The sequence below is a fragment of the Neofelis nebulosa genome, chromosome 8 (assembly GCF_028018385.1).
Source record: "Neofelis nebulosa isolate mNeoNeb1 chromosome 8, mNeoNeb1.pri, whole genome shotgun sequence".
In the NCBI taxonomy this organism is placed as follows: Eukaryota; Metazoa; Chordata; class Mammalia; order Carnivora; family Felidae; genus Neofelis; species Neofelis nebulosa.
In genome coordinates, this window is record NC_080789.1 from 18,455,655 (window position 1) to 18,483,393 (window position 27,739).

At 45.9% G+C, this 27,739-nt stretch overlaps 1 protein-coding gene across 3 annotated transcripts in view; it reads right to left on the bottom strand.

Annotated features, from left to right (window-relative positions):
• Positions 1-27,739, bottom strand: part of STAB2 (stabilin 2) — a 167,169-nt gene that overhangs the window by 74,915 nt on the left and 64,515 nt on the right. For 2 of the 3 annotated variants that reach the window (XM_058741582.1, XM_058741581.1), the window contains exons 16-29: positions 26,507-26,560; positions 26,126-26,206; positions 23,858-24,010; positions 21,072-21,134; positions 18,116-18,202; positions 16,630-16,716; positions 15,186-15,297; positions 13,070-13,250; positions 10,913-11,006; positions 9,514-9,672; positions 6,276-6,371; positions 4,197-4,292; positions 1,828-1,875; positions 246-382 (exon numbers count right to left, since the gene is read on the bottom strand). In XM_058741582.1, coding sequence (XP_058597565.1) covers positions 246-382; positions 1,828-1,875; positions 4,197-4,292; positions 6,276-6,371; positions 9,514-9,672; positions 10,913-11,006; positions 13,070-13,250; positions 15,186-15,297; positions 16,630-16,716; positions 18,116-18,202; positions 21,072-21,134; positions 23,858-24,010; positions 26,126-26,206; positions 26,507-26,560 — 1,448 coding nt within the window. The remainder of the gene's footprint in view (positions 1-245; positions 383-1,827; positions 1,876-4,196; positions 4,293-6,275; positions 6,372-9,513; positions 9,673-10,912; positions 11,007-13,069; positions 13,251-15,185; positions 15,298-16,629; positions 16,717-18,115; positions 18,203-21,071; positions 21,135-23,857; positions 24,011-26,125; positions 26,207-26,506; positions 26,561-27,739) is intronic. The other variant, XM_058741583.1, reaches the window with a different exon arrangement.

Here is a 27,739-nt window from a genome sequence, read left to right on the forward strand (position 1 = left end):
CTCTAAAATAGGTCTAATTTTAATGCCCATCTCATAGGGTTGCTGGGAGGATGAACTGAGTTACACCTAAGGCAGTTAGCACAGAGTTGGCTGTCAATAACGTTAACTGTTATCATTCTGGGGTAGGAGAGTTCTGGAACATTTGAGGTTCATGGATCTCAAGGACCACGTGACCTCCCTCCACTGAACTTCCTTCACACTGATGCTAATAAGATATCGTGAAGAATTAAATACATAATACCTACTTTATTAGGGCTGGAATATTGCTCTTGGACAACCAAAAGGCTTTTTCATCTTGGTCCATGTTCTCAATAGCTTGCGGGGAGGGCACGAGGACAGTGAGGTTTGAGGCGGCTGACAGCATGGCTTGTAGAGAAGCATTCTGAATCATAGGAGGGAAGGAAAGTAGGCCTGATTCACATTAGAGGACAGACAGGGCTGGCTGAATGCTAGGCAGAGATGAAAACTTCCCATGCGAAGTAATTTCAGGGATACTGGAAAGGTCTTAGGGACCCCTTTCCCAAATCCATCCCACCCACTGGCTGGTGCCCCCTATGCTCTTATGAGATGCATTCTTCTGATTTAAATTGTGAGTTTTGTCAAAAGGCACATTTTCCTGATCCTCCAGTCAGACTTTGAGTCATGATCAGTCATTTACCCTTTAGTCTAAACAAAGAATCAGAGCACCGTCTTGCTGATCATGTGTGTGTGGGTGTGTGTGCACATGTATGTGCGGAGAACCTTGGGAACCCTTGGATGCCCTTGGAATAAGGATGGTGGGAAGGTTATGGGAAGCATTTCCGCATGGGGGACACACTGGAGGCCTGAAATCAAACGTAGCCTACTTTTTGTTCTTCCCTTGAGCCAGTTCTGGATAGAAGTGGTGCGCTTAGGTTTAACAGCTGCTCCCAGGAAAAACAAACAAAAAGCCTTCATTTGTAGCGTTCCCTGATTTCTGTGGTGTGTACCCTCCCACCATGGCTGATTTCAACTATTGAAAGTAGGGTTGGGGAGGATGTGTTCTTGTGTATTGTGATGAGCTGGGTCCACTTCACCACCGGGCGAGCTTACGCATGTGGGATTAGTCTACATGGAAATCATCATTGTACGATAGGATTCTCAGTCCCTGCCCTTCCATGTGGTGGGGGCAGAGAGGCCCTACACAGTAAGGAGCCGTCCCGGAGTGGATTACCTATCTTGGCATGTGTCTTCTCAAAGGGAATAAACCACTGGTCATGAAGGGACCTTGGTCCACCCATGCAAAGATGAGAGAGATTCAGACAACTGGTACAGCGGGGATTGGATTCTGCATTATAGAACTTTCCAGGGGAGAAGAAAAAGCTCCTCTAGGCATGTTGGGCTGACAGCTAAGTGCACATGGATTACCCCAGATTGCAACTATGAATACCAAATCCAACTCGGTGAATTGCAATAATGATATGCTGACTTTTCACAAAGACCTCTTGATGCGAGAAGCTATATGTATACATTTGAATTGGTTTCAACCAACTTTTCAAAGTTGACCCCTCCGGCTTAACCTAGACCAGAAGTTTTTAGCCCTGGTTGCGTGCTAGAATAACCCAGGAAGCTCTTACAATGCATGATGCCAAGGTTAACCTCTGGCCAATCGAATCAGAGGGTGTGCTGGTGGGAGCCTTGGCATGGCTATTCAAAGTGATCCTAAAGTGCAGTCAGCGTGGAGAGCCACCGCTCTGGACGATTGCCTTCCTTCCTTCCTACCAGCTCCCCTCCTTTCGGTTTTCTGTTCCACACATTCCAAATTTCTAAAATTATGTACATTTCCTACATTCCAACAAAGGTACTCACATTTATCCACTGATTAAATACAGCTGCCGCAGAGAGAAATGACAACTCCTTATTCATGTCGTGCAAGCGAGGGAGGGAGAGATGAGAGAGAACACGAGAAAAGGAACAATGAATGAGAAGCATAACCACAGTGCGTGTCTGAGTAGCACGCACTTAGCCTTCCTATGGCTGGGCTCATTTGTGTTTCCAGCATGAATGGGAGCCCCAGCTGGTTGAATTTCCACGTTGCCAGAGGTGTGCATTTCTTTCACGCTTAGTGGCTCCATTACCCTCTATATTTGAGGCAAAGAAGGAATTCCAGAAACTTCAGACAGACAACCACCTGAAGTTCTTCCAAATTGGAATTGAGTTGTTAAGAACATGGCACCCAACCTCATGGAGGGCCACAGGGCTCAATGGCAGCCCTCTTTCAGAGCCAACCCTGAGTAGTGGCTTGGGAGGCAGGGCCCAACCACCCCGGTTTTTCACTCTGGTTTGGTCATTTCCTAATTGCTTAGGCAAGTTACTTAGTCTCTCTGGGCCTCAATTTTCTTGTCTATAAGATGGGGATAATAAAAGCTCCAACTGATAGGTTGATGTGAAATTTGGAGGACTTAAGGTTTTAAAGTGCTTAGAACAGAAGCTGTGATGCGGGCCTTGCTCTGTCTTAGCCACTCCTACTTTGCATTTCTCTACCGTGGAATGTGTTAATGAACATGTATACTGAACCGCTGCGGTGGGCACCAGGTTGGAGTGAAGGGAGGGTAGAAGACACAAAAAGGAAAAGATGGCTTCTGCCCTCACACAACTTTTACTTGTTTGGGGGAAGTTAAGACTTTGAAGGCAGTGCCATTAGATCAGTGACATGTGCAGGTGTGGTAGGGGAAACTCTGGCCCTTGAGTTTAAAACGACCAGGTTCATTTCCTGAGTCTGCCCTTTACTACCAGTGCGATCTTGGGCAAGTCACTTAACCTCTCTGAGAACTCAGGTGTCTCGTCTGAAAAATGAATATGATGATGCCTTGCTGCTGGGGTTATGAATGCCACATGCATCCGTGTAGGGGACAGCATTTTAAAACTATTAAACACCATGAAAATGGCCACAATGGTTATCATATGCAAATATGCACAGAGGCAATAAATCTTAGAGTTGTCTCCACTCCTTTTTGAAAGTAGTTGAGGTTATTAAATGAGTTAGTAAATACCTATCAGGTAGCGAATTAGTAAACTGACAAGGGCAAGAGTTGAGATGCACGAGTGATCTCCTGAGGGGGCTGCTCCAAGGGAGAGGGGGTGCAGGTGGGACGAGAGTTGATGGCAGGAAGATGGGGAGAGGAGGCCAGGGTCTGTGGGAGAGGCGAGTGGAGCAGGTAACCGGATGGCTGGGCTAAGTGAGTGGAGCCCGCGTAGAGATGCCCGGAGCGCCGGGCTAAGGGTTTGGACCTCATCTTGCTTTCTGTTGAGGAGAGGGCATTGTGAGAGCAGAGTGTTGGGGCTTAGGTTTTAGGACGCGAGGCTCATGGGCAGTGAGAAAATGTTGGGTCACCCCTCCATGATCTGGGTGTCAGGAGCTCCTGTCCCAACAGGGTGAGTAGAAGGAAGAGCGTAAAGTGAAGGGTGGGCAGGACCCTGAAGAGGCAGGAAGGCCGAGGGCCAGATGGGCCATCAGCCCAGGGGAACGCAGGCTGGGGCGAGGCTTGGGTAGGAAGGGGTCGCAGCCCTGGGGACTGTGGGCCCGGTGATTTCAGCAGAGAGGAGGGGAAGGAAGCAAAGTGCAGCAAGTTGAACAAAATGAAGTGAGAACATTTATCGATTTATTTCTCATTCAACAACTCTTTGGAAACACTGGGAGCGAAGTAGGAGACAAGACAAAGATCTGCCCTCAAGCGTTCACAGTCCTGAGGTTGGGGAGACAGACCATGTCTGAGAGAGGACAATTCGGTGTGATGTGCATGGCCCTCTCCCTGAGTACTCGGCCCTGGTGGCTAAGTGCCTGAGCCCTGCGCTTACACAGCCTCGGGCTGGATCCCCTACTCTGCCGCTGAGGCCCGCGGGCAGGTTAGCTTAGATTGTCTTCTAGAGAACTAGCAGGGTCAGTTAGCTGCTCATTAGGGAAGTTTGTGAACGGGAAGAGGTAGGACACCAAGAAAAGAAGTCCCCCTGCTTGGTGCATAGAAGGTACCAAACAAAAGCGAGCCCTCAGCAGCCTTTAGGCTTGTGACCCACAGAACACATATGACATCTGCACGAAGCAGCTTGCTTCGTAGGGAATTTCCTGGAGCAAATGATTGGCAGAACACTGTAAAGGCATCCTAGCGAAGAGTTTTGTTTAGTTTCTAAAAGACTTTTGTCTTTATTATTCTGCACAAGAGCTTGTCTTGCTTACTTACCACGGCTGCATTTCCATAGCACAGAAGGCCATCTCCGTCATAGCCCTCTTGGCAAACACAGCTCCAGATGCCAGAAGAAGTAAACTGACAGGTTGCCTGACAAAAGGAAGAGAAAAGAAAGAATTGGCATTCCTCACAAAAGATGTGCCTCGAGTTACATCCGTGAGCCCTCTGGCTCCTTCTAAGGTGGGAACGTGCAGCTCTGGGGTTGGAAGATGTTGGGAGTGACCCACAGACCCTGCCCTGTAGCAATGAAAGGTTCCTGTCTACATGATTGGTGCCTCGCTGCTGGGCTATGAATGTCACATGCATCCATATAGGGGACAGCATTTTAAAACTGTCAAACACCATGAAAATGGCAACAACAGTTATCACATGCAAATGTGCCCAGAGGCAATAAACGTTAATCACAATTACATTCTGTCCTTTCATCCTTCTCAGATTGAGCCTATGAAAGCACAGGACACCACGTGAATTTGAATTTCAGATCAACAAATACGTTTTAGTGTAAGTATGTCCCGTGTAATGTTTGGGGCACACTGGTGCTGAAGAAGGATTCACTGAAATTCAAACTTCGCCGGGGGTGAAGGGGCTCTGAAATTCAAACTTTGCCGGCTGTCCTGTACTGATTTTATCTGGAATCTCTATGTTTCTTCCTCCAGGCTTTGGAAGGAAGTGAAAGTAGCAATAACTTCCCATGTTTGGATTGTCAGGACTTGGTTGGGCTTAAACGTAGCAAGAATGTTGGATCTCCTTCAGATTTATGAAGGGCTCACATGATTCTTGAGAAATAGATACTGTGGGGCATCTCTCCCATCTTTCTTCTTTAACAACTACTCTGCCCCTACCCTGGCAACCATGTTCCCAATATGTCGTCACCCTCCCTGGCCATCATTGACTGGCTCATATGTGGACACGTGGACTCCTCTGGGTTTGTCAGATCCTTTCTTCTTTGGGGGTGGAGGGTGACGTTGATCTAAGAAAAGGGAGCTGTGTACCCCCAAGATGCAAAGAGAAACATTAGAAGTTGGGAGAGAGGGAGAGAGAGAGAGAAAGAGACAAAGAGAAAACAGATGCACAGAGAAAAGCAACATGAGAGATCACATAGTCTCAGAGGATTAGAGGAAGAGGCTGCTTTGACCTTGCTGTCTTCAGGTTTTGATTCTGGGTCCTTGGGAAGTCTGCTTGTATTTCCTGCCATGGTGCTACCCTAGGGTACTCCCTGAAAATTCCTTTTTTGCGTAAGTTGATTTGTGTGGATTCTGCTCCTGGCCTTCAAAAGCACTGTGACTAAGGTGCAATCTTCATTGGTTCCGATGTCAGGTGCATAATGATGCTCTTCTGCAAGCCTGTTCTTCCATAATTTAGACACAAGACACACTCTACCCTTGAATGGGCATTGTCACCAATAATTTGTGGTAAACTCTGTTATGACATTCGAAATGGGAGTTCAGTTATCTTGTTGGTTCAGAATCGCTGGATTTAGCAGATAAAAAATTACCAAGTTGAAGGTGAACTTTGGAGAGGGTATGAATAATTTTTGGTATAAATTTGTCCTACACAATCTTTGGAACATACTTGTGCTGCAGAACTTTTATTTATTTGAAATTCTGATTTCACTGGGGACCCTGTGTTACATGTTGGTTCTTCCAACACTTGGGTTGGGGCGAAATTTGTAAGAACTACTCTCATTTTGTTTGGGGACTCTCTTCAGGGGGAGAAAAGATTTTGTTCATTAGTAGGTCCAAATAAGAAGTAATCTAGCTTTCTTTCTTTCTCAGGTAACTTATTTTCTTTTTAAACTTTAAAAAAAATTTATTTATTTTTGAGAGAGAGAGAGAGAGAGAGAGAGAGAGAGGAACAGAGTGTAAGCAGGGGAAGGGCAGAGAGAGGGAGACACAGAATCCGAAGCAGGCTCCAGGCACCGAGTTATTAGCACAGAGCCCAACATGGGGCTCAAGCCCACGAACTGCAAGATCATGACCTGAGCAGAAGTCAGATGCTTAACCGACTGAACCATCCAGGAGCCCCAGCTTTTTTTCTTTTTAAGGTAAGGCTCAAGAAAATGAAGTAACTCACCAGTGGATGACATTTCCCAGTTTGTTCCAAGCATGAAGTGATTTCTTCGCAATCAATCCCATTGCCTCGAAATCCTTCCTTGCATTCACACTCATTCTGTAATTCCAAGAACAAAGGGGAGACGTGAAAACAACTGCCTTTCATGCCTTGCCATCATGTGGCCTGAAAACTGAACCACGGAAATCGTAGCTGCTTGGCCCTCTGAGAAAACAGAACGAATGTCTTTCATTTGTTACACTTCCAATTCCAGAGCGGCTGGTCTGCACATTCTACGTTACATTTCCCAGTCTGATTGTTTCTTGCTACTTTCTTTTTAAATTCATCATCCCAGAAGGACCATACGTGATATAAGACAGCCCGTTAAGTTGTGGGAAGAAATGAATAGAATTTCTACTTATGAATTTTTATCTTTAACAACATAACTATTATTTGCTATGTGTGCATTATAAGGTAAACATGTGTAACTTAGATGCAAATATATGTGGACAGTAGCACCTAAATACGTCTTTATGTGATAGGGCAAGACTTTGTAAACGTGGGTGTTTAATCTCCTCCACTTAGTATTGGGGTAGCACTTTCTCTCACCCCTACCCTGACATATTAAGCCAAATATGGTTTGTCTTTTTATTTGTTTATTTATTTTAAAGTTTTTTAAATTTATTTTGAGAGAGAGAGAGAACCAATGGGGAAGGGGCAGAAAAGGGAGGGGTACAGAGGATCCGAAGCAGGCTCTGTGCTGACAGCAGAGAGCTGGACGCGGAGCTCAAACTCACAAACTGTGAGATCGTGACCTGAGCTGAGATCAAGAGTTGGACGCTTAACCGACTGAGTTACCCAGATGCCCCATGGTTTGTCTTTTAAAATAAATATTCATGGTAATTAGGATTTGTGCCTACTTGGAATATCTGTTTTCAAGCCAACTAGTAACTACTGTGGGCATCCTAAATATGGTCTATTTTATTTCTTACATGGCAGTATAAAAAGACCTTTCTCTTCCTCCATTTCCCACATCAGGGTGCCTTTAAAATTTGTCCACAGAAAGAAAGAGTAGAGAGGGGATAGATACTAATATGGGTGGAGCTGGGTATTCCTCACCACCCCCAATTCATACGTTAAAATCTTGACCCCAGTACCCCAGAATGTAACCTTACTTGGAAATAGGATTGTTATTACATAGTTAGTTAAGATGAGGTCACACTGGATGTGGGTAGGTCCTAATCCAATTAGACTGGTGTCCTCATAAAAAGGTGGGATTTGGGGGCGCCTGGGTGGCGCAGTCGGTTAAGCGTCCGACTTCAGCTCAGGTCACGATCTCGCGGTCCGTGAGTTCGAGCCCCGCGTCGGGCTCTGGGCTGATGGCTCGGAGCCTGGAGCCTGTTTCCGATTCTGTGTCTCCCTCTCTCTCTGCCCCTCCCCCGTTCATGCTCTGTCTCTGTCTGTCCCAAAAATAAATAAAAAACGTTGAAAAAAAAAAATTAAAAAAAAAAAAAAAGGTGGGATTTGGACACAGACAGGCACACAGGGAGAACGCATGTGAAGACGAAGGCAGAGGTCAGGATGATGCACATATAAGCCAAGGAATGCAAAGATGGCCAGCAAACTAGCCAGAGCTAGGAGAGACGCACAGAACAGATTCTTCTTCACAGACCTTTGAAGGAACCAAACTGCCTGCCCACAGCTTGACCTTGGACCTCTAGTCTCCAGAACTGTGAGACAGTACCTTTTTGTTGTTCTATGCCACCCACCTAGAGATACTTTGTCACGGCATCCTTAGCAAGCTGATAAAGATATCAAGACATTTTTTTTTTCTTTCTCAGATGCAATCTGGCAATTCAGGTGCGTCAAAATGAATGCAATTGCTTGCCAAATGCTTGGTGAGATGTAAGACAGCGGCGAGCTCTTCCAAGGAATAGGATTTTCCATGGCTAGAATCACAGTACAGTCGTCATCACCTCTCCAGAGCTGACTGGTCCTAAGCAGTAGCTTTCTCTGCTTCAGTCTCCCTTACATGAGGTTAAGTGAGAGTGATTGACGGATTGTAGAGTTCTACTGAAACTTGTACGGTCAGGTGGTGACTAGGAGTGGGGCTCTGGAGTCTGACTGGGTGTGAATCTCGCACCATGATTTATTTTCTATGTCATGTGAGCAAATTATTTAGCATCTCTGTGCCTCAATTTCCTCTTTTGTAAGATGGAATAATGCCGGTACCTATGTTACAACAAAAGCAAAAATATGCAAGTGGGACTACATTAAAACTAAAAAGCTTCTGCATAGCAAAGGAGCCCATCAATAAAATGAAATCACAATCTACTAAATGGGAAAAGATATTTGCAAATTATGTATCTAATAAGTGGTTAATATCCAAAATATACCAAGAAGTCATACAATGCAGTAACAAAACAGTAAACAATTCTATTTAAAAATGGGCAGAAGATCTAGATAGACATTTTTCCAAAGAAGATACTCAGATGGCCAACAGGCACATGAAAACATGCCCAACATCACTAGTCATCAAGGAAATGCAAATCAAAACCACAATGAGATGTCACCTCACACCCGTTAGGAGGCCTATCACCAAAGAGACAAGAGATAACAAGTGTTGGCGAGGATGTGGAGAAAGGGGAACCCATGCACTCTTGGTGGGAATGTAAACTGGTGCAGCCACTATGGAAAACAGTACAGTGGTTCCTCAAAATATGAACACTAGAGCTACTATACCTTCAAGCAATTTCATTTCTGAATATTTATCCAAATTTGAAAAGATATCTGCAGTCTCATGTTCATGGCAGCATTATTTATAAAAGCCAAGATATGGAAGCAACTCAAGTGGCCATTGGTAAATGGAAAAAGAAGATGTGAGATATCTATCTATATCTATATCTATATCTATATCTATATCTATATCTATATCTATATCTATATATAAATATTACTCAGCCATAAAAAAGAATGAGATCTTGCCATTTACAGCAACATAGATGGACCTCAAGGGCATTATGCTAAGTGAAGTAAATCAGACAGAGAAAGACAAATACCATATGATCTCACTTATATACAGAATCTTAAAAAAAAAAAAGTACCCACGTCATAGGTTTGTTGTGACCATTAACCCATTCTCCCCTACTACAAAGGATTAAAAAGCTGCAGTTAAGTTCCAGCCAAAGTGCTTCTGTGTCTAGTGGGGAGAAGTCACTGCAGGAGTCCTGCTCCTCTAGGCTCTCTAGTACGTGGCACCTACCTGCCCGGGGCCCACATACAAACAGGTTGCATTGACGTGGCAGCCACCGGTGCCGGGCAACAGGCAGTTGTTGATCTCCGAGCAGTCTCTGCCGTCCCCGGTCCATCCCTCCTGGCACACGCATGTGTGGGTCCCCGGGCCGGTTTTGATGCATTCTGCCTGCAGGAGGAAAAGAAGCAAAATCTCTGAAACCTCAGAGCCACATGATCCCAAAAGCCAAAAAAGGAGGTACATTCTAGAAACGCATGTTTGCATGGAGTGCAACAGAAACAATTATTTCTGTATGCACTGTATCCTATATGCACATTTGCACTGAGATCCACAGAAAAGGTGAGATGATTTAAGGAACAGAATTGCTTGTTGTTGGCCAGCCAATGACCATCACCATGAACATCGCTGTCATTTATTGAGCCAGGGACTGTTGTTAGTGTTTGGCTGGTATAAGCCATCATCTTGAGGAAGGTACTGTTATTGTCTCTGTGTTACAGGTAAGGAAAGTAGGCTTAGAGGAGGTAAGTAACTTGCCTCTGTTTACACAGCTACAAAACTTCACAAACCCAGGTCTCTATAATGTTGAAGACCAAGCTCCTAACCATGGTACCAAGTCCAGACCTGTCGGGATGACCACCTTAGGAGGCTGAAAGGCAGTGCAAGAGGAGAAAGGTGCTAGGTATGTTGTTGAGTGGGCAGGACTAGCCCAAGGGGCATCTGGTGGGGGTGGGGCAAGGCATTAACATTGAATTTCACCCTCAGAGCCAAGAGAAGTTACTGAAGGGGTTTCAGCATGGGAGAAACGCGATCTGATCCACCTCAAGTCACTGTGGCTGTGGGTGGGCCATGAATACTTGGTGGGTGGGCCAGAGAGGTTCTAAACTGTGGGTAAGGAATGGAGGTGACTCCGGCCTGATGGTGGTAATCAAAAGGTGTTCTGAAGGCAGCGGTGGGCTTGGGCTATACCTCTGGGCTATATCCAATAATAGAATTTAGTTTCTATTATTGTCCCCAAACCTCAGTTTCTTCATCAGTATAATGGGGATGAGAACATCTGCCCCGTTGGGCTGGCGGGGAGGGAAGAGCAAATGAGAACAGGTGCACTCAAGTCTCTTGTAAGCTGTAATATTTGAATCAGTAGTTTAGTACTAATAATCTCCAATATCTGATCCTCAGGCTGTGCTTTTAAGAGCCCAAAGACCCACGCTCCTGTGGTCCTGGGACGGCCCTTGCACATGTGGATTTAGGAATGGAAGCTCACAGAAATCACCAGCACCGTCTTCAAAGCTTCAGGAATCTAGCAAATCTGCTAACATGAAAAGCCATCAGGCACCGCTCTTTTTGGTAAGGCCTTCCGTCAGGATTTCCTAAAACACCAGGCCGCTTGGAAATGAAGACCAACACTCACATTGTGGCTGCAGCCCCCCGGGGTGAATCCTGCACAAGGGTCCGTCTCTGAACAGAGGCTTCCGTCCCCTTCGTATCCTGCTTTGCAAACACAGCTGCGAAAGAAGAGTGAGTGCACAAATTCAGCCCCAGACGTGGAAGCAGTCACTGCCCAGGAGAAAGCCGGCCAGCCAGGGCTGAACCGGTTCCTGGCCAGGCGCTTGACAGTTTGCCCTTGTGGAGGGAGCCAGTGTAGTCAGGTGGTCACGGGCACTTCGGGGGATCTGCAGTCAGACCTGGGAAGCCAGGCCCCATCTCATAGCAGTCGTGTGACCCTGGACGAGTCCCTTAACCTCTGGGAGACTTTGTTTCCTCCTCGGGAACGAGAGTCTAAAATCTCGCTCCCAGAGCTGTGGAGATGAGATCAGCACGTGGAGCCTTTAGCAGGGCATCTCCACACACTTGCGTCTCGTGAGGCCCCGCGTCTGGCAGCTTTCCTGCTTCCACAGGGCTGGAATCTGCCTCTAGCTTAGCATCTGTGGTTCTGCAGAGAACAACTCCCGTCCCTTCTATGCAATAGTTTTTAGCGTACTTGAAAATGACAGTCAGATGAGACCTCTTCTCTCTCCCCTCTCTGGTCCCTCAGATTTTCTTTTTTTGGAGCAAGACACTCTCAGGCGTCTGATTCCATGAGAGGACATAGTTTACTGACCCATCACCCTTTCTTTCAGACACGCAGTTCAAAATGTCCCATCATGATACTTTATCAAACACGCCGTTCATTCATTCTTTCATTCCACTAATAATTTATTGAGACCCTTCTGAGAGGTGCTGGGTCGCCTGTGGCTTCACCCTATCCCATGTCACTGTGGCAAATTCAATCATATGTGCTTCACAAAAACTTAAATAGAATTGTTTTTCATGTATCAAGGCTCCTGGAGGAAAAAAAATACTTAGTCTGGTACCCACATGAAAAAACCAGACTGATGGGTTCCAACACTGTTTGATTTACCTAAGTTTATATAGTATGTGCAGACCCATGTTGATAGCCCTTTGTGGGTGATTTCAGAGGTTTTAAGGACAGTTTTGATAACTTGTGATTTTTGATTTATGCATGGATGTAGATCCTAACTCTCAAGGCAGATGCATTTCTATTGGATGACCATGGAGGAGAAGACACAGTCTCTGGGCCCACGCTGCCCACAGTCTAGTGGGGGAGACAGATCATAAGCAGGTAAGTAAGTAACTACGCAATTGCAAATTAAGAAAAATGCTTTAAAAATAAGACCAAGAATACTAGACATTCTCTGCATCTCCCAGAATATTTCTTGGGTGGTCACTGACTTTGAAGCAGATTTTCCTGGAGAGGGAAATCTCCTCTGACATTGCCCCTCCCACATCTCTAAGCCCACTGCATGATCTAATGACCAAGAGCCAATTTCCTATAAGATGCCTTTAACAGGGGAGTCATTATTAATGGCTTTAGGAAGTAAAAGCATTTTTATTTATTTTTTTATTTTTAAAGTTTATGTATTTTGAGAGAGAGAGAGAGAAAGAGAGAGAAAGAGAGAGAGAGAGAGAGAGAGCGAGCACACAAGCTGGGGAGGGGCAGAGAGAGGGAGAGACAGAATCCCAAGCGGTTTCTGTGCAATTAGCACAGAGCCTGATGTGGGGCTCCAACTCACCAACTGTGAGATCATGACCTGAGCTGAGCTGGAGAGTTGGACACTTACCTGACTGTGCCACCCACGTGCCCCAGTAAAGGCATTTTTAAAGGGTTGGAAAGTGGTGGACAAATGTTCATTTCTTTGCATGAGTGGTGATAATAATCATAGTTTCCATGACTGAACACCTATGATGTGCTAGCCCTGGTGCTGGGTGCTTTTACATTCAGTTTTTATAATCTCCAGTGCCCTGCTATGTAGGCAACATCATCCATACCGTACTGATGAAGAAAGTGAGACTCAGAGAGGTTAAGCGGCTTACCCACGGTCACACAGCTGGTAAGTCTCAAAGCAGGGGGTGCTGCAATTTGAACCCAGCTCAGTCTGAGGTTTTCTCCACAAAAGCCACACTGGCAGCCAGAGAAAGCAGGGCTTTGTTTGCAAAGAGTGTAGTTATGGGTGGGGTCTATCTACAGGGAGCACAGTGGCTGTGGGCTGTTAAGGGTGGCGCCTACCTTGCCGTCCCATGGCTGTATTCACAGGTGGCGTGGATATGACAGGACTGTACGTAGGGCCCGCAGGTGGAGGTCTGCTTGTGGCAGAACGTCCCTGTGGAGCCTTCTCTGCACGTGCCGGCCAGGCAGGCCCCGTCACTGTCGATCCTGTTATTGCATGTTCCGTAAATGCACAGACATTCTGGAAGGGAAGGAAGAGGGACATTGAGGGGTTGGGGGAACGAGTGTAGCAATGGGACACATGAGGTATAGAGGAGAGAGACCACCTCCCCTCACCGCCCCTCATGCCTACAGAGAAGAGAAGAACGTGGGGCTGAGCCTGGGGAAGGCTCTGGGGCTATTTCTTAGCTTGTCAAGTGTCTCTCAGTGTGCCTGAGACAGGGAGCTTGGCTGTCCCATCAAGGAGGGGAATAACACAGTCTCAGAAATGCTTTGCGTGTGTGTGTGTGTGTGTGTGTGTGTGTGTATGTGTGTGTGTGTGAGAAAGAGGCCAAGGAACTCGGTCTTCATTTACTTCGTGGTTAGAGAGCTTAGTTTGGAAATTTCTGACCTTTCTGGAATCTGTAGAAGGGGTTTCTCATGCCAGCATGGCCTCTGATGTGCAGCTGACACTTGCTCCTCACTCTCTAGCACAGCAAACCAGGATAACTGATAGCCAATATCTGTGCACTGACCTCGTCCTAGGCACTGGGCCAGACTTGAACTGCACCATCTCATGAACAGTCACCAGCCTCTGAAGGTGAGTGCTTTCATCATCCTCATTTCCAGGTGAGGAAACCGAGGCCCAGGGAGGCGAAGCAAATTGCTTAACTTGCTGCTAAGTTTTCAAACAGGGACTCGAACTTAGGCCTTCAAATTTCATTTCTGTTCGTGCCCAAGTGCCGACACAGTAGGTCAGTGTAGTAGCTGGTGTTCCACATGCCTGTTACCAGTTTCCACTTGAGCTGTTTGCTTTGCTTTTGATTACAGGTGCTTAAAAATTGCAATGTGGGCTTCAGACTCAGGCTCCAATGCATGCGGGAGAGAGAGGAAGGAGGGGGAGTTTCTCAAACTTCAGTGGCAAGGATTTGGGGATTTGGATACGATCAGAAAGGAAGGCATCTGTGGTTCTGCCCCAGGAGGGCGATGGGAGAGGGATTCCTGTGGGTGCTTGGAGCCAATATCCAGGACAGGGAAGAGAGCCAGAGTGAGAGGGCTGGAAAAGCATGGCTAGATTTAAAACAAAAGACTTTTCATAAACTTTTAAACCAGCCAGGGCTTAATTGGCAAAGGACAGGGGGCCAGAAGGAAGGGGAGGCTCTCCCACCAGGGATGGCAGGCAGCCACAGAGCAGGACGAGAGGCGTTGGTGTAGGCAGCCCCCACCAAGCCTTCCCTGACCTCAGCATCCTGCCCCACTGGCCTCATAAAAATGCCAGCGTTAGTAGGCTTTGGAATAAAACTTTATTTTTTCCCCCGAGAAACCTTATTTGGCACAAAGAACAGTGGATTAAGATCGGCAGCCGTGCCCCTGCTGTGCTCTAATGTCCTGGCCATCTTCAAAGGTGGCTATGAAGATCAGACAAGGTAAGAGAGGGGAAGGGCTGTGTGCTTTGTAACAAATGGATGAGTTAGTAGTGAGAGTAGTAACAGCTCCATCTACGGATTTCTTGCTGGTGCAAGCTCTGTGCTAAAGCCTTAAATTATGATCTGACTTCATCAAAAACCCATGACGTGGGTACCAAACTTCATTTTATAAATGGGGAAATTGAGGCTCGATGAGAGACTTTTTCTAAGGTCACACAACCTGTCAGTTGCAGCGTGGGGATTTAACTTTGGTCGGCTTGATTCCACAGCAACTCTGATCTAATCATTTTGTTCTTTCAAGTTCTAATCTTAGTGAAGAAATATACGTCGATATTTATTTTGGTAGATCTATGTATCTCTCCTCTTAAATATATACATGATGCAATTTTAAAAAGCATGATGCATGTTTTCAAGATTATGTAACTGCATTTTTGTTTAATGCCTGGCCAAGGGGCTGTGTCTGCACTATTGCTTTGCTGCAGTGCAGCAGGGATCCCGGCCGAGGGATCCTGGGCTCCTGAGCAGGAGGAAGCCTGGGAAGTGCCACTTACTTTTGTCACACCGGGGTCCATATTTATTGGGGTCGGAGCAGAACTGGCACTGGGAGCCTTGGAAGCCGTCCTGGCAAATGCACGTCCCGTTGCCGTCCAGGCCATCTGCGCACTGCGAGCAAAGGAGGCCCCAAGGGCGTTAGGACAACGCTCACCCGTGAAGGAGTCCCAGATGCCATCGTGCCATGGCCTGACTCCTTTGAGTGCAGATTCCATCTCTTTGGGACTCCTTGTAGAAAGCAGAGTTGTACTGGTATCAGGTAGGATGCTAAAACAGCGACAGGCTTGGGCTCCTGAGTTGGGATCTCGAACGTTAAGGGAAGCCATTCAGGGAGGAAGGGGGTCGCGGTGGCACACTGGGAACCTGCAAACAATGCTTGAGGGATGGTGTGACAAGCCACCGACCTTCAGCAAGAAGGCTGGCCGTTGTCTCCATTGCTCTGCTTTATGACTTCAGACAGCAGTGTCTCCCCCTGCAGCATAAGACTTTTTGCCTTTTCAGCCTTTTCCAGGTTGGCTTTGCAGCGCTCGCCGCGCATCCTGGTCGGGCCCCCGTGCCTCCCGCCGTCAGCTGCAGTAGCTGACTAGTACCCGCTCTGCCCTGTTCTCCTCACCTCGCCTCAACCCTCTCATGAGTGCGGTTTTTCCTTCCCCTCAAAAGGGGCATATTTCAGATCTGGGTTTCTTAAATGCGTAGATCTGTAATTTCCCATGTGAACCGTAGCTCGTTTTACCTTTGTTTGTTTAGCCTCCAAACTAGGTGAGTTAAATTTGGGCCTTCACATTTTACTAGGTTTTGGAGGTGGGTTGAAAAAGGCAATCACCCAGGGGCACCTGGGTGGCGCAGTTAATTAAGCGTCTGACTCTTGATCTTGCCTCTCAGGTCATTATCTCATGGTTTGTGAGTTTAAGCCCCACATCGGGCTCTGTACTGATGATGCAGAGACTGCTTAAGATTGTCTCTCCTCTCTCTGCCCCTCCCCCACTAGCACTCTGTCTCTGTCTCTGTCTCAAAATAAATAAATAAACTTAAAAAAAAAAGCAATCACTGGGCAGTGCTTTTTTTTTGTTTGTTTAAATTATCACAGAATCTTAGTTTTGGAAGGAATCTTGGAGGTCAATGCAGGGTACCCTGCTACCTCCCATAAGAGGAAAGTGGGGTCAGAGGGAGCCTCGTTGAGTTATCCAAGGTCAAGTGGTCAGCAGCAGGAAAGCAGACACTGGAACACCACCAGACTCCCCACTCCCCACCCCTGTTGCCCTCTGTCCCCAGATTCCTTCTGCTGCAGAACCTTCTGTTCTTTTAGCAACTGATCTATTTCTTGTACTTCCTGGGAGTAGTGGTTGACACTGTAACACTTCTTGGTTTAGTGATTTTAAAACTTATTTTTCCACTTGACTTAGGACAGGTCAACCTCAGCATTCATGACAAAGTTTTCATCACCTGGCCGTTCCCAGAGCATGGATTCGAGAAGCCTCCTGGACACTGGTTGCAGTCCGGCCCATAGAAGCCTTTGCAGCACTTTGGTATCTGAGAAATAAAATGCATGTTACTTTTTGAAACCGCAAGCAGAGTGCCAGTTCCTCAAAGGAAGTATATTTTAATTTCCATTATTATAATCAACCCTGTGTGAGCCCGACTTTCTCTCTTGCAGATGACAGCACGGCTGGTACACAGCCATCTGCTCGCCACACACATACTAAGGCCGACTGTGTGCCAACCCGGCTCTGGCACCGTGAGAACGAGACATGAAGGCTTGTGCTCATGCAGCCCATGGTCTATCAAGTCCAGGAAGAGACCACAAATTAAAAAAAAGAAAGAAAGAAAGAAAGGAAGGAAGGAAGGAAGGAAGGAAGGAAGGAAGAAAGGAAGGAAGGAAGGAAGGAAGGAAGGAAGGAAGGAAGGAAGAAAGGAAGGAAGGAAGGAAGGAAGGAAGGAAGGAAGGAAGGAAGAAAGAAAGAAAGGAAGGAAGGAAGAAAGGAAGAAAGAAAGGAAGGAAGGAAGGAAGAAAGGAAGGAAGAAAGAAAGAAAGGAAGGAAGGAAGAAAGAAAGAAAGAAAGGAAGGAAGGAAGGAAGGAAGGAAGGAAGGAAGAAAGAAAGAAAGAAAGGAAGGAAGGAAGGAAGGAAGGAAGAAAGGAAGGAAGGAAGGAAGGAAGGAAGGAAGGAAGGAAGAAAGAAAGAAAGGAAGGAAGGAAGGAAGGAAGAAAGAAAGAAAGAAAGGAAGGAAGGAAGGAAGGAAGAAAGGAAGAAAGAAAGGAAGGAAGGAAGAAAGAAAGGAAGGAAGAAAGGAAGGAAGAAAGAAAGGAAGGAAGGAAGAAAGAAAGGAAGGAAGGAAGGAAGAAAGGAAGAAAAGAAGAAAGAAAGAAAGGAAGGAAGGAAGGAAGGAAGGAAGGAAGGAAGGAAGGAAGGAAGAAAGAAAGAAAGAAAGAAAGAAAGAAAGAAAGAAAGAAAGAAAGAAAGTTTCCGACATCTGTAATCGCTGGGAAGACAAAATACTGTAGTGAAATGGTGGCAGGTGGGGACAAAGGTCAGGGGAAACTGGGGGGTCACTGTGCACTGGGTGGTGACAGGGGGTGAGTTAAACACTTGAAAGATGAACCAGTTCCAAGACAATCCTGGAAGAGCTCTCCGAGGGAGGGAGGGGAAAGCATGCACGTTCTGATGTGGGAGTGAGGGTAAGAGACAGTTTGGAGCCCTGGCAGAGGCTGGGCCGTGCGGGAGCATCGGGAGTGTAGGCTCTGTGTTAAGAGCGATAGGGAGCCACAGGAGAGATGGATGCAGGGAGGGGGTGACCCAGACGCCATGTAGAGTCTGCCCTTCCATTCCCCTGTAGGAAAACATTGCTAAGGCCCCACCAGCAACCTGTGAGCCCGCAGACCCTGAGGCCCAAGAGTGTCGCCCTGGAGCTGCCCTTTGCTGCTGGCCTCACCTTCACAGTGGCGTTACAGTATCTGGCACAGCCGCTCTTCAGGCTCCTTATTCTGCCAGTGTAGACACATCTGTGTGTGAAGAGCGTCTGGAAGAAAGCCAATGGGAAAAATGCACTGAGTCTGTGTTTTGAGGTCCTCTGGGGGTTGGTCAGCTTCTGCATATACTGGACATCCTACTTCCATTTACTGTTGATGTCAGGGAAGCTCCCCAGAGCACACCAGCCCACGTGGCTCCCAGCCAGAGCTCAGTCACCTTCTTTAGACCTCGGTTATCTTCTTGGTAGAATACAGGCGGGATTTGCACAAATAAGGGCACATTTATCTTTACGTCTCCTCTCGTGCCATAGCAGACATTGCCAATCAATCAGGGAACACTTTCCTGTTCATCCAGGATATGGCTTAGCCTCCCGTTCCAATCAATAGCCATCCCTAAGCTCCTGCTATATAGAAATTTTGGAGGCAGTAGAGAGTCTTTCTCTAATTTATAGAAAGATCTACAATCAGGAGTGGTGTGTATGGGTAGGGGGGCAGGTTTAAATGCAACTTTTCACTCTGTAACCCCTGGTGCCTAATCATAATTATCTAGAGCTCCCATTTCAGCGAGAACTTACTAAGGGCAGACACATTGCATATATGAGGTCATCTATCTTTAACTCCATGTGGATATTTTTCATCCCTCTTTGTAGATGAGGGAACTGAGGCCCAGACAGGTAAATCTTTTTTTTCTAAAATGTCCTGAAAATGGGTCTTACCATGTACTAGCTTTAGGATAGCAGAGGCAAGTCATGTAGTCTCTGTGGGCCTCAGCTGCCTCATCTGTGAAATGGGACGATAATGCTGACACCCCCCCCCCCCCAGGTTTTATCGTAAGCATTTTGTCCCTGGCTCAAAGTTTATGTTAGAGAAATGTTGATGCTGAAGCTTAAGAAGGTAGCACTGAGAATTTCATGGACTATAAAATCCTAAAATCTGAGATATATAAAGGAATTTTGAGGACACTGAGGAAGGAATATTCAGTCCTTTTGTCGGATCTCAGGATAATTAAGCAAGTCTAGATCATAGGAGCCTGTGAAGGGCAGTTTTGAGGCTTTTCTGGTTCTAACCCATGGTCTAATTACCCCTTCTTCCTCTCCTTCTTTTCCTTACTTGGGCTGAGGCAATGTAGAGTCACAGTTTTGCCACATATTAGCTGTGTGACCTTGTGCAAGATATTCTGTTTCCTTACCTCATTCCCAGATTACACGATGGATATAATGATAATATACCTACCTCATAGGTTTGCTATATAAAGCATTTAGAACAATGTCTGGCACACAACAATTACTGATGCTAGTCAACATGATTTCCTCTTTTCTCCTCCCTCTCCATATTCCCTGGTTGACAGCATCCTGCAGGACTCAGCAGTGATGGCTGTACTGAGCAAAATAAATACCTGAACAGCTGTGCCTATTTAATTTTAACGTTTTGCCTTATTAAGTGCTTCTCAGTAGGATTGTGTTAAAGATCTCATGTCCTTCCCTAGTGATCTATGCTAGTGTTGAATGAAACTTCTGGTTGATATGCTCTCTTTTAGGACAAAATTATAGGCAGAAATTTCTCTCATCAATTTTACCTTGGAGCATTTTGCTTTTGCCACCAGTAGAGTCCTTGACATATGAATTCTGGATTGTTATATACTATCTGTTTCCTTGTGAGATTAGAGCTTCTCAACACAAGAACAAAACCAGAACAAAACAGTAACTCATTTGTCTTTATGCTCTAGGAACCAGCTCTCAATAGATGTGTCCAGAATTCAGTGAAACTTGAAAAGGGTTTGATGGTCCTAATATCATTTTCTTGATAGTCTTTGTATTTCTATCTAGAAAAATGCTTAGGAAGGGCAAACAGGAGTATGCTGTGGCAGAATGTGCCAAATAAGGCCATTTCGGCATAGAGATTATTTTGACTCAAGGCACTTGAAAAACAGCAGATAGAAAAGGGACACTCTGGCTTCTGACCTCCCTATTTCTTTCTGAAAACAGGAGATCAAACTGTCCTGTGAAAGATGCCCTCCCTGCATCAGGACCCAAGAGACATCTTGTCACCAGAGACAGGAAGCTGAAGTCAAGAAAAACCTGCACCAATGGACCTTGTTAAAATAGCTGTGAACTTCCTCCAGCCTACCTGTACGTTTTCGCGACTTTTCCACGATTGCCTCTCTTTAGTCAACCTACTATATAAAAGTTTGGGTTTTGCTGTTTCTTCATGTCTTCATTTTCCTCAGGGGGCTCCCAAGGAGCATGTTAAAGCTGTGAACTTTCCTCTTGTTAATCCGTCTAATGTTAATTTAATTCTCAGGCCCAGCTGGAGACCTTCAGATGGTGAAGGTAAAGGTTTGCCCCCCCTGCACAAACTTAGGAGGGCTAAGTAGGGAAAGAATGAACCTTTACTGAGTAGCCACTTGATTTAGGTATTGTACTTGGGTTTTTATCTATGCTAATCCTATTATTGTTATTATTATTATTACTTACAGACAAAGGAAGTTAGTGTAAAGGTTAAGCAATGCACCTAGGGTTAATGAGCAAGGGTTCAAACACAGCTCTGTCTACCCTCCCCCATATAGTAGGCTAAGAGCTAGTGTGAAGTTACCCCAGTTGGAATAGATATCTTTTTTCTTTTTCAGTTTATTTATTTGAGAGAGAAAAAGAATGAGCAGGGGAGAGGCAGAGAGAGAGGGAAAGAGAGACAATCCCAAGCAGGCCCCACACGGCTAGTGCAGAGCCTGACGTGGGGCTTGAACTCACAAACTGTGAGATCATGACCTGAGCAGAGACCAAGAGTCAGATGCTTAACTGACTGAGCCACCCAGGCGCCCCTGAATTAATATCTTTTAAGAAGAAAGGTAGAAAGGATGAGAAACAGCACCAGTGGGGGTTGCTTGGGTGTTGTGTGGTTTCATGAAGCTGTCACACTCACTGTGCGCTCAGAATTAGCAGGACATTTGCTCCAATACACCAGGGAACAGCTCACACAGGTGCCCTGGAAGGGAAGACAATGGATCAGTACAGGCGCCCCTGGAAGAGGGAGCAGGGACCACCCGATCCAGTCTCATGTGTCCCTCCTACGGAGGGGGTTCCACTAGTTCAACACTCGAGGCCTCTGTCTCTACTCCCCACTGATGCCTCCCCAGCGAGGAGTGAAGTCAGTGCCAGAGGGATTGGGACCTGGAGCTCAGCCTGTTCAGAGCGGCCCACTCCACCCCCGCTTTCAGGGTCAGATTGTGGGTCCACTGGCCTCAGGCTTCTGATTGACTCTGTGCCATGTAAGGCGCCCGTCCCCAGGGAGGCACTACAGTTGTCCACCTGCTAGGGGTGACGCATTAGTGCTGGCTGCACACTTATGGCCTTGTTCTCCAATTAGCTTCCCACCAATGGAGCTGAATGTTGAATCTCTGCCTTTCACTCCCTTGGGCTTCTTGCTTCATTGGTTCTGAATTCAGGAGGAAGGAGAGGGGTGTGTGCCTCCAAATCTTTCCAGATCAATTCTCTGACCTTCTCTATTGGGCTCTGTGCTCCAGCAGGTAGACGTCAAAGAACGGTCTCTCAGCCTCTCCTGCCAGCTTCTGATTGGTCTTGGCCAATGTGAGGTGCCAGCAGGAGACTGGTGGGTAGGAGGAGGGCAAGATCAAGGTACTTCTTCCCTACATCTCTGCTTGGATATCATTCCTATAGCTCCTGATAGATGTCACTTCTTCCATCCTTCCAGCCCTCATTGGGTTCAGGTACCTCCAGTCCCTTCCCTCCTCACTTCTTTGGTCTTGGGTGGTAATGGTTTCCTGCCATTACTTCTCCTTGGATGCCCCAGCATCACTGGTTTGTCTCCTTAGCCCTGCCCACCTCTCTGTAGTAGTTTCATTAAAGTCTCTTCATTTGAACTGTTGGGATAAGTTCTGTTTCCTGCGGGGGCTCTAACTAGAACAGAGAATTATTAATTAAACCTCTAAACATACATACCTAAAGGCAGCTATGGGTTCAAGCTGGTGAAAATTGAGACTTCTAGACACTGCCTGCCTCTCCTAGTCTGTGCTAGCCCCAAATATTTCACAGAGAATGCATTTGTACTTTTAATAGACCTCATCGAAACCATCCTAAATCATGTAGAGCATATAGATTTGGCCTTAAACCCAGAGAAAATAGTAAAAGAAGACCATCCTAAGGCAGGTGTTGGCAAGCTCTTTCCCCTATTAAACCAAAATCCTTTGGGTTGCCTCTCAAAGTCACATATTGAGTTGCAGCTGCTTGGGGTGGGGAAGCTCTGAAGTCAATAATTAGACTCCTGTTGAGTCTTTCTGGCAGAGGCCCTATTTTCCTAAATCTTTCACCTTTGCAATAGAAGATGAGACTATTCTCAGCTGGCCTGTTCTGATCTTCACCCCGGCCCAAGCCAGGTGATGCACCTGCTAAAACTTTTTTCAGAGAATGAACCAAGCATAAATCACTGCCAGAAACTGGCCGTGAAAGTGACTCTCTGCCTCTCTTGAAAGGCGGTGCTCAGAGTTGAATCAAATCCTCCCTATGGTATATGAAGGACACAGAGGGCTAGTCCCATCACAATATCCTAAAACATATCAGAAGAGCCAGCCACAATCCTGTGCCAGGTGTCCAACTGGCTATTTCCAGCCTTCACGATAAGAAGAGGGAATAAACAAAACCTATAAAATGAGGCCATTATTCCTTGTTCAATGTCCATATTCCAAGGATATTTTGAGAACAATCATTGAAGCATTATTGAAGTGTCTTGAAGAGTATTATTGAGTGTCCCAGACCTATTATTGCTGCAACTTTGGGGGTATGGTTTCCATGGGAACTGAAAGATTACATGTGCAGCAGTGTTGAAATTTGGGGTGCTTTGAAGAGAAGCAGCTGAACCAAGTAAGTTGCTATGGAAACAGGAAAGGCCATTAGAGGGTACCCAAGCTCTTAGGCAAACAGAAAGTTTGGTATTTGAAAAGAAAAACAGAAAGATGGTTGATTGGTGAGGCCAGAGCATCTCCCTGAGAAGAAATTCTATTTTAAGTTTCTTAGAGTAAAGCTATGGGCCTGGAGCAAGGTAGTCCCAGGTGACAGAGACAGGGATTGATCCTGCTTCTTCAAGGGTAGTGGGTTGAATAGTGTTCCCCACCAAATTCATGTTCTCCTGATTGAGTCTTTGCAAATGTAGTTAGTTAAGATGGGGTCATACTAGATTAGGGTCTGCTCTGAATCTAATGACTGGTGTCCTTAAAAGAAGCGAAGGGGACACACAGTGACCTACACAGGGAAGAAAGCCAATGCCAAAGGATCACTGGGAGGCAGCAGTAGCCAGAAGAGGCAAGGAAGGATCTCCCTTCCAGAGCCTTCAGAGGGAGCACGGCCCTGCTAATCCCTTGATTTCAGCCACTGGCCGCCAGAATTGTGAGAGAATAAATTTCTGTTGTTCTAAGCCTCTGAGTTTGTGGTAGTTTGTTATGGCAGCTCTAAAAAGCCAATATAGCTGGGAGGCATCGATCATTGTGGAAAATTCCCCAGTGGAGCCTTCATTCACACTTTATGAAATAGGACCTTGGGTCTGCCTGCCTCTTCATGGAGGCGGAAACCCCTCTGGAATGAGTCTCCTGTGGTGAAATTCTCCTTGTCAGCTTCCTGAGAATTGTGAGAGGATAGAATGTTACCTACTCTGTGGGGCTGTTTAGGGGCCCCTCTTTATTTTTCTAGTTTCCTTACCAATTTCATCTCTCTCTTGGTTTCATCACATCGGTGAGGCAGAATGGGCACAATGGAGGGAGGAACAAGAACTCCAGTCAGGGTGTAGATTCGACCATTTTTGGCAGTGACTTCAGTGTCTTCCATTGCTACACCATTTGCCAGAATCTGTCCCTGGAAAGAAGCAATGACATCTTTTGTTCTGTCCTGCAGGGCACCAGCAATCCTCAGGCAGAGCTGAGTAGTGGCAACCTCTCTAAAGAGCCTTCAACATCACTTAACTTTTTTTTGAGTGGAAGGTTGCTATGAGAAGGGCTGGGCTCATATTCCAGCTCTATAATGTATTTGTTAAGAGACCTTGGCATAACTGTTTTACCTCTCTGTTGGCGAATTGGGGATCCATTCATTCAGATACATTTATTGACCTTGTATTAAGCTCTGCTTTAGGTGCTGGGGATACATCAGTAAAAAAAAAAAAACCCAAAAAACAAAAAAAAACACAAAAAAACCACCCCAAAACCAAAACCAAACCAGACAAGTCCTTGCTAATGTTGTAGGCAGGGAGCAGAAAATGAATAGATTAGCAAAGAATTCTGACCTCTGCACCACTCCCCCCAAATCTGCTCCACCTGCAGTATTAATGGCAACTCCATCCTTCTGGGGGGTCGAGTCAGAAGCTCAGGAGTCTTCTTCCTCTAATCCATCAGCAAATTCTCTTGAGGCTTCCTTCAAAATAGCTTCAGAATGTATCCACGTCTTCCCACACCCCTGCTCCTTGGTCTGAGTCACCATCGTTCTTCTCTGGGTTATTGCGATCAGCTCCAGACTAGCCTTTCCTGAACATGCATCCGATCGTGTCATCTGCCCTGCTTGAAATCCCCCAGGGCCTCTCATCTCATTTTTTTTTTTTAATTTTTTTTTTCAACGTTTTTAATTTATTTTTGGGACAGAGAGAGACAGAGCATGAACGGGGGAGGGGCAGAGAGAGAGGGAGACACAGAATCGGAAACAGGCTCCAGGCTCCGAGCCATCAGCCCAGAGCCTGACGCGGGGCTCGAACTCACAGACCGCGAGATCGTGACCTGGCTGAAGTCGGACGCTTAACTGACTGCGCCACCCAGGCGCCCCTCTCATCTCATTTAAAGTAAAGAGTTCTTCGGCCATGTGTGACCTGACCCCACTTCTCCTTCTCCCTCCTACTGCCTTGACTTCTCCTACCTCTCCTCCTTCAACCCCTCAGTTCCAGCCATGATGAGCTTGCTGTTTCTCATCCAGGAATATCCTTTCTTTGTTTCCTGTCTCTAGAATGTTCCTTCCTCCAGATATTCATGCTGCTTGTTCCTTCATTTCCTTCAGGACTTTGCCCTGATATTTTCTTCTCCATGAGGATTTCTTGGGCACTTTATGTAAAATGTCAGCCCCACCCTTGCTTCAGCCCCTTGTTTGTTTGTTTGTTTGCCTTAGCACTTACTACTTTCTAATAGATGCTGTGTTTTACTTACTTAATTTGTTTATTGTCTGTCATCCTATTCACTAGAATGAAAGTTCCATGCAGCTAGAGACTTTTCCCTATTTGCTCAGTGGGCTACATATAGGACCCAGAATGATGTCTAGCACATAGTTGCAACTCGGTAGATACAGAAAAGATGAATCGTCATCATCATCACCACCAACAGTGAATCAACAAGAACCATAATCTGCATGCTGTCAGACTTTGGCTGTATTAGCTCAGAGAAGTACTGGAATAACACTGCCTCACGGAGTTTCTTGAATAAGTCATGTTCCCTCCCACCTCAGGACCTTTGCACATGTTCTCCCTTCTGCCTGGAACTCTCTTCTACTCATCTCTGACCAAGTTTACTGTACTCATCCATTGAAGCTTGGCTAATACATTGCTCCCTCACTGAGGACCTCTAGACCCCCAGACTGGTACAGCCTCCTCCTATTGTAAGCTCTCATTATAATTACAATGACACTTCTTACAATTATAATTAAATAATTAACTGGCTGCTAATTCCTTGTTTAAAGTCTGTTTTCCTTGCTGAAATGTAAGCTTGTCTTCTTCATTGCTTTATCCTTGGCATCTAGTTCAGAGTCTCACACGTGTAGCTGCTCAGCAAATTAATAATGAATTGAAATAATGAAATGAAGGAAATGGCAAGTGAATGAAATAATCATAAAGACTGTAAGCCTGTGAGTTAGCATAGAGGTAGGATAACATGGTGAACAAGCATAAGCAGAGCATAAATGCATATGAGTCATGACATCTGCGGTAAAATTTTCACCTACGTTGTTGGTTGTGTTGAACTGTATGATCTGGTTGGCCATGCTCCTAATGTGTGGGGTCGAAATGAGAGTGGCCACTTCAAGCTGCAAAAGAGAACAATAGAGACTTTTTGAGCAATGCATAGAGCCCTGATTTTGTAAAGTTCTCACTGGGAAAAAATAGCCTGGAAGTCTATGAAATAAATAATGGGAGCTTTGATGTCATGAGTTTTGTGGCTTTGAGGATTTCTCTGATAACAGGCTCACTATTCATTGCTAAGGGTATGCTCAGGGCTACAGATAAAGAACAATTGTCACACATTTTCTAGCACTGTAATAATGGAATTTAAGAGAGGTCAGATATGTGGAAAGCAGGGAAAAATAGAGCAGGAAAGTGGGGCCAACCTGAGTAAATGGGACAATGTGGTATCTGACGAGTTCCAGAAGCTTCCGAGATCCCTGCAAAGGAATCAAAATACTTCTTTAGTCATTGCAGAAAACACAACTTTCCCCCTCTTGTGGGTACCTCCTCCAGTGACTTTGGACACATAAATAAAAAATAAGAAAAATAAATGACCCATTAACTCTTCACTGGGAAGTGGAAGGTGAGAAAAACCCCATCTGCAAACAGCTAACATTCACCAAATCCCTGCTTTGTGTCAGGGACTGTTCTGAAAACATTATGCACACATTTTATTTAATTTTCTTAAAAACCTATGGGGGAGGGACTGCTATTGACTCATTTTATGCGTGATAACACCGAGTTTTAAAGACGCGACAGAGGTCACAAAGTTAACCTAGGGTATAAGACTAAGAAGTTCTCAGTCACTCTGCTCCATTACCTCTCTGAGTGTCTAAACCTACATTCTGGATTTTCTAAGAGAGCCTCAGTTTAGGATTCTGTTTTCTTTCTCTATAAATAAATGCCTGCTTGTCAGACCACATACTGGTTATTTAGGAATATACAATCCTTAGGAATATGTGGTCAGGACATTTTCCCCTTCTGTGCTACCATGGTACATGGTCATCTCTCCTTCAAAGCCCTTTCCAAGATTTCTCATACTTCGGAAAAACTGTAGCAGCAGAGGGAAAAAGAGAGCCTTGGGACCATCAGCAGGTCCCCACAGGGGTGCCGTGGGGAGAGCGTACAGAGGTGAGGAGCATGGGGAACCGTTCTCTCTGGGGACCAGTGGCCATGGCGGTCTACTGCAGGATGTCTGCAATCTCCCAGTAGAGTCAGAGCTGAGAGTTAGAAGCTTCATAGCCCTTAAGTTCTGCTTCTTTATTTTTGAAAATGTTTATTTATTTATTAGAGACAGAGACAGAGAATGCCAAGCAGGCTCCATCCTGTCAGCTCGGAGCCCAACGTGGGACTCGATCCCATGAACTGTGAGATCATGACCTGAGCTGAAGCCAAGAGTTGGATGTTGAACCAACTGAGCCACCCAGACCCCGCCATCCTTGAGTTCTGCTTCTCACGTGGCACAGCCATGGTTACTCTGGCTTGGACAGGAGGAGGATCACAAATCAAGATCATAGTAACCTTCCAGAGGCTGACCATTCTAGGGACACGTTACAATAGAGAAAAGTCCCAGGCCAAAAGAAATCCCTGCTGAATCTGAGTTCCATTCACTCAGA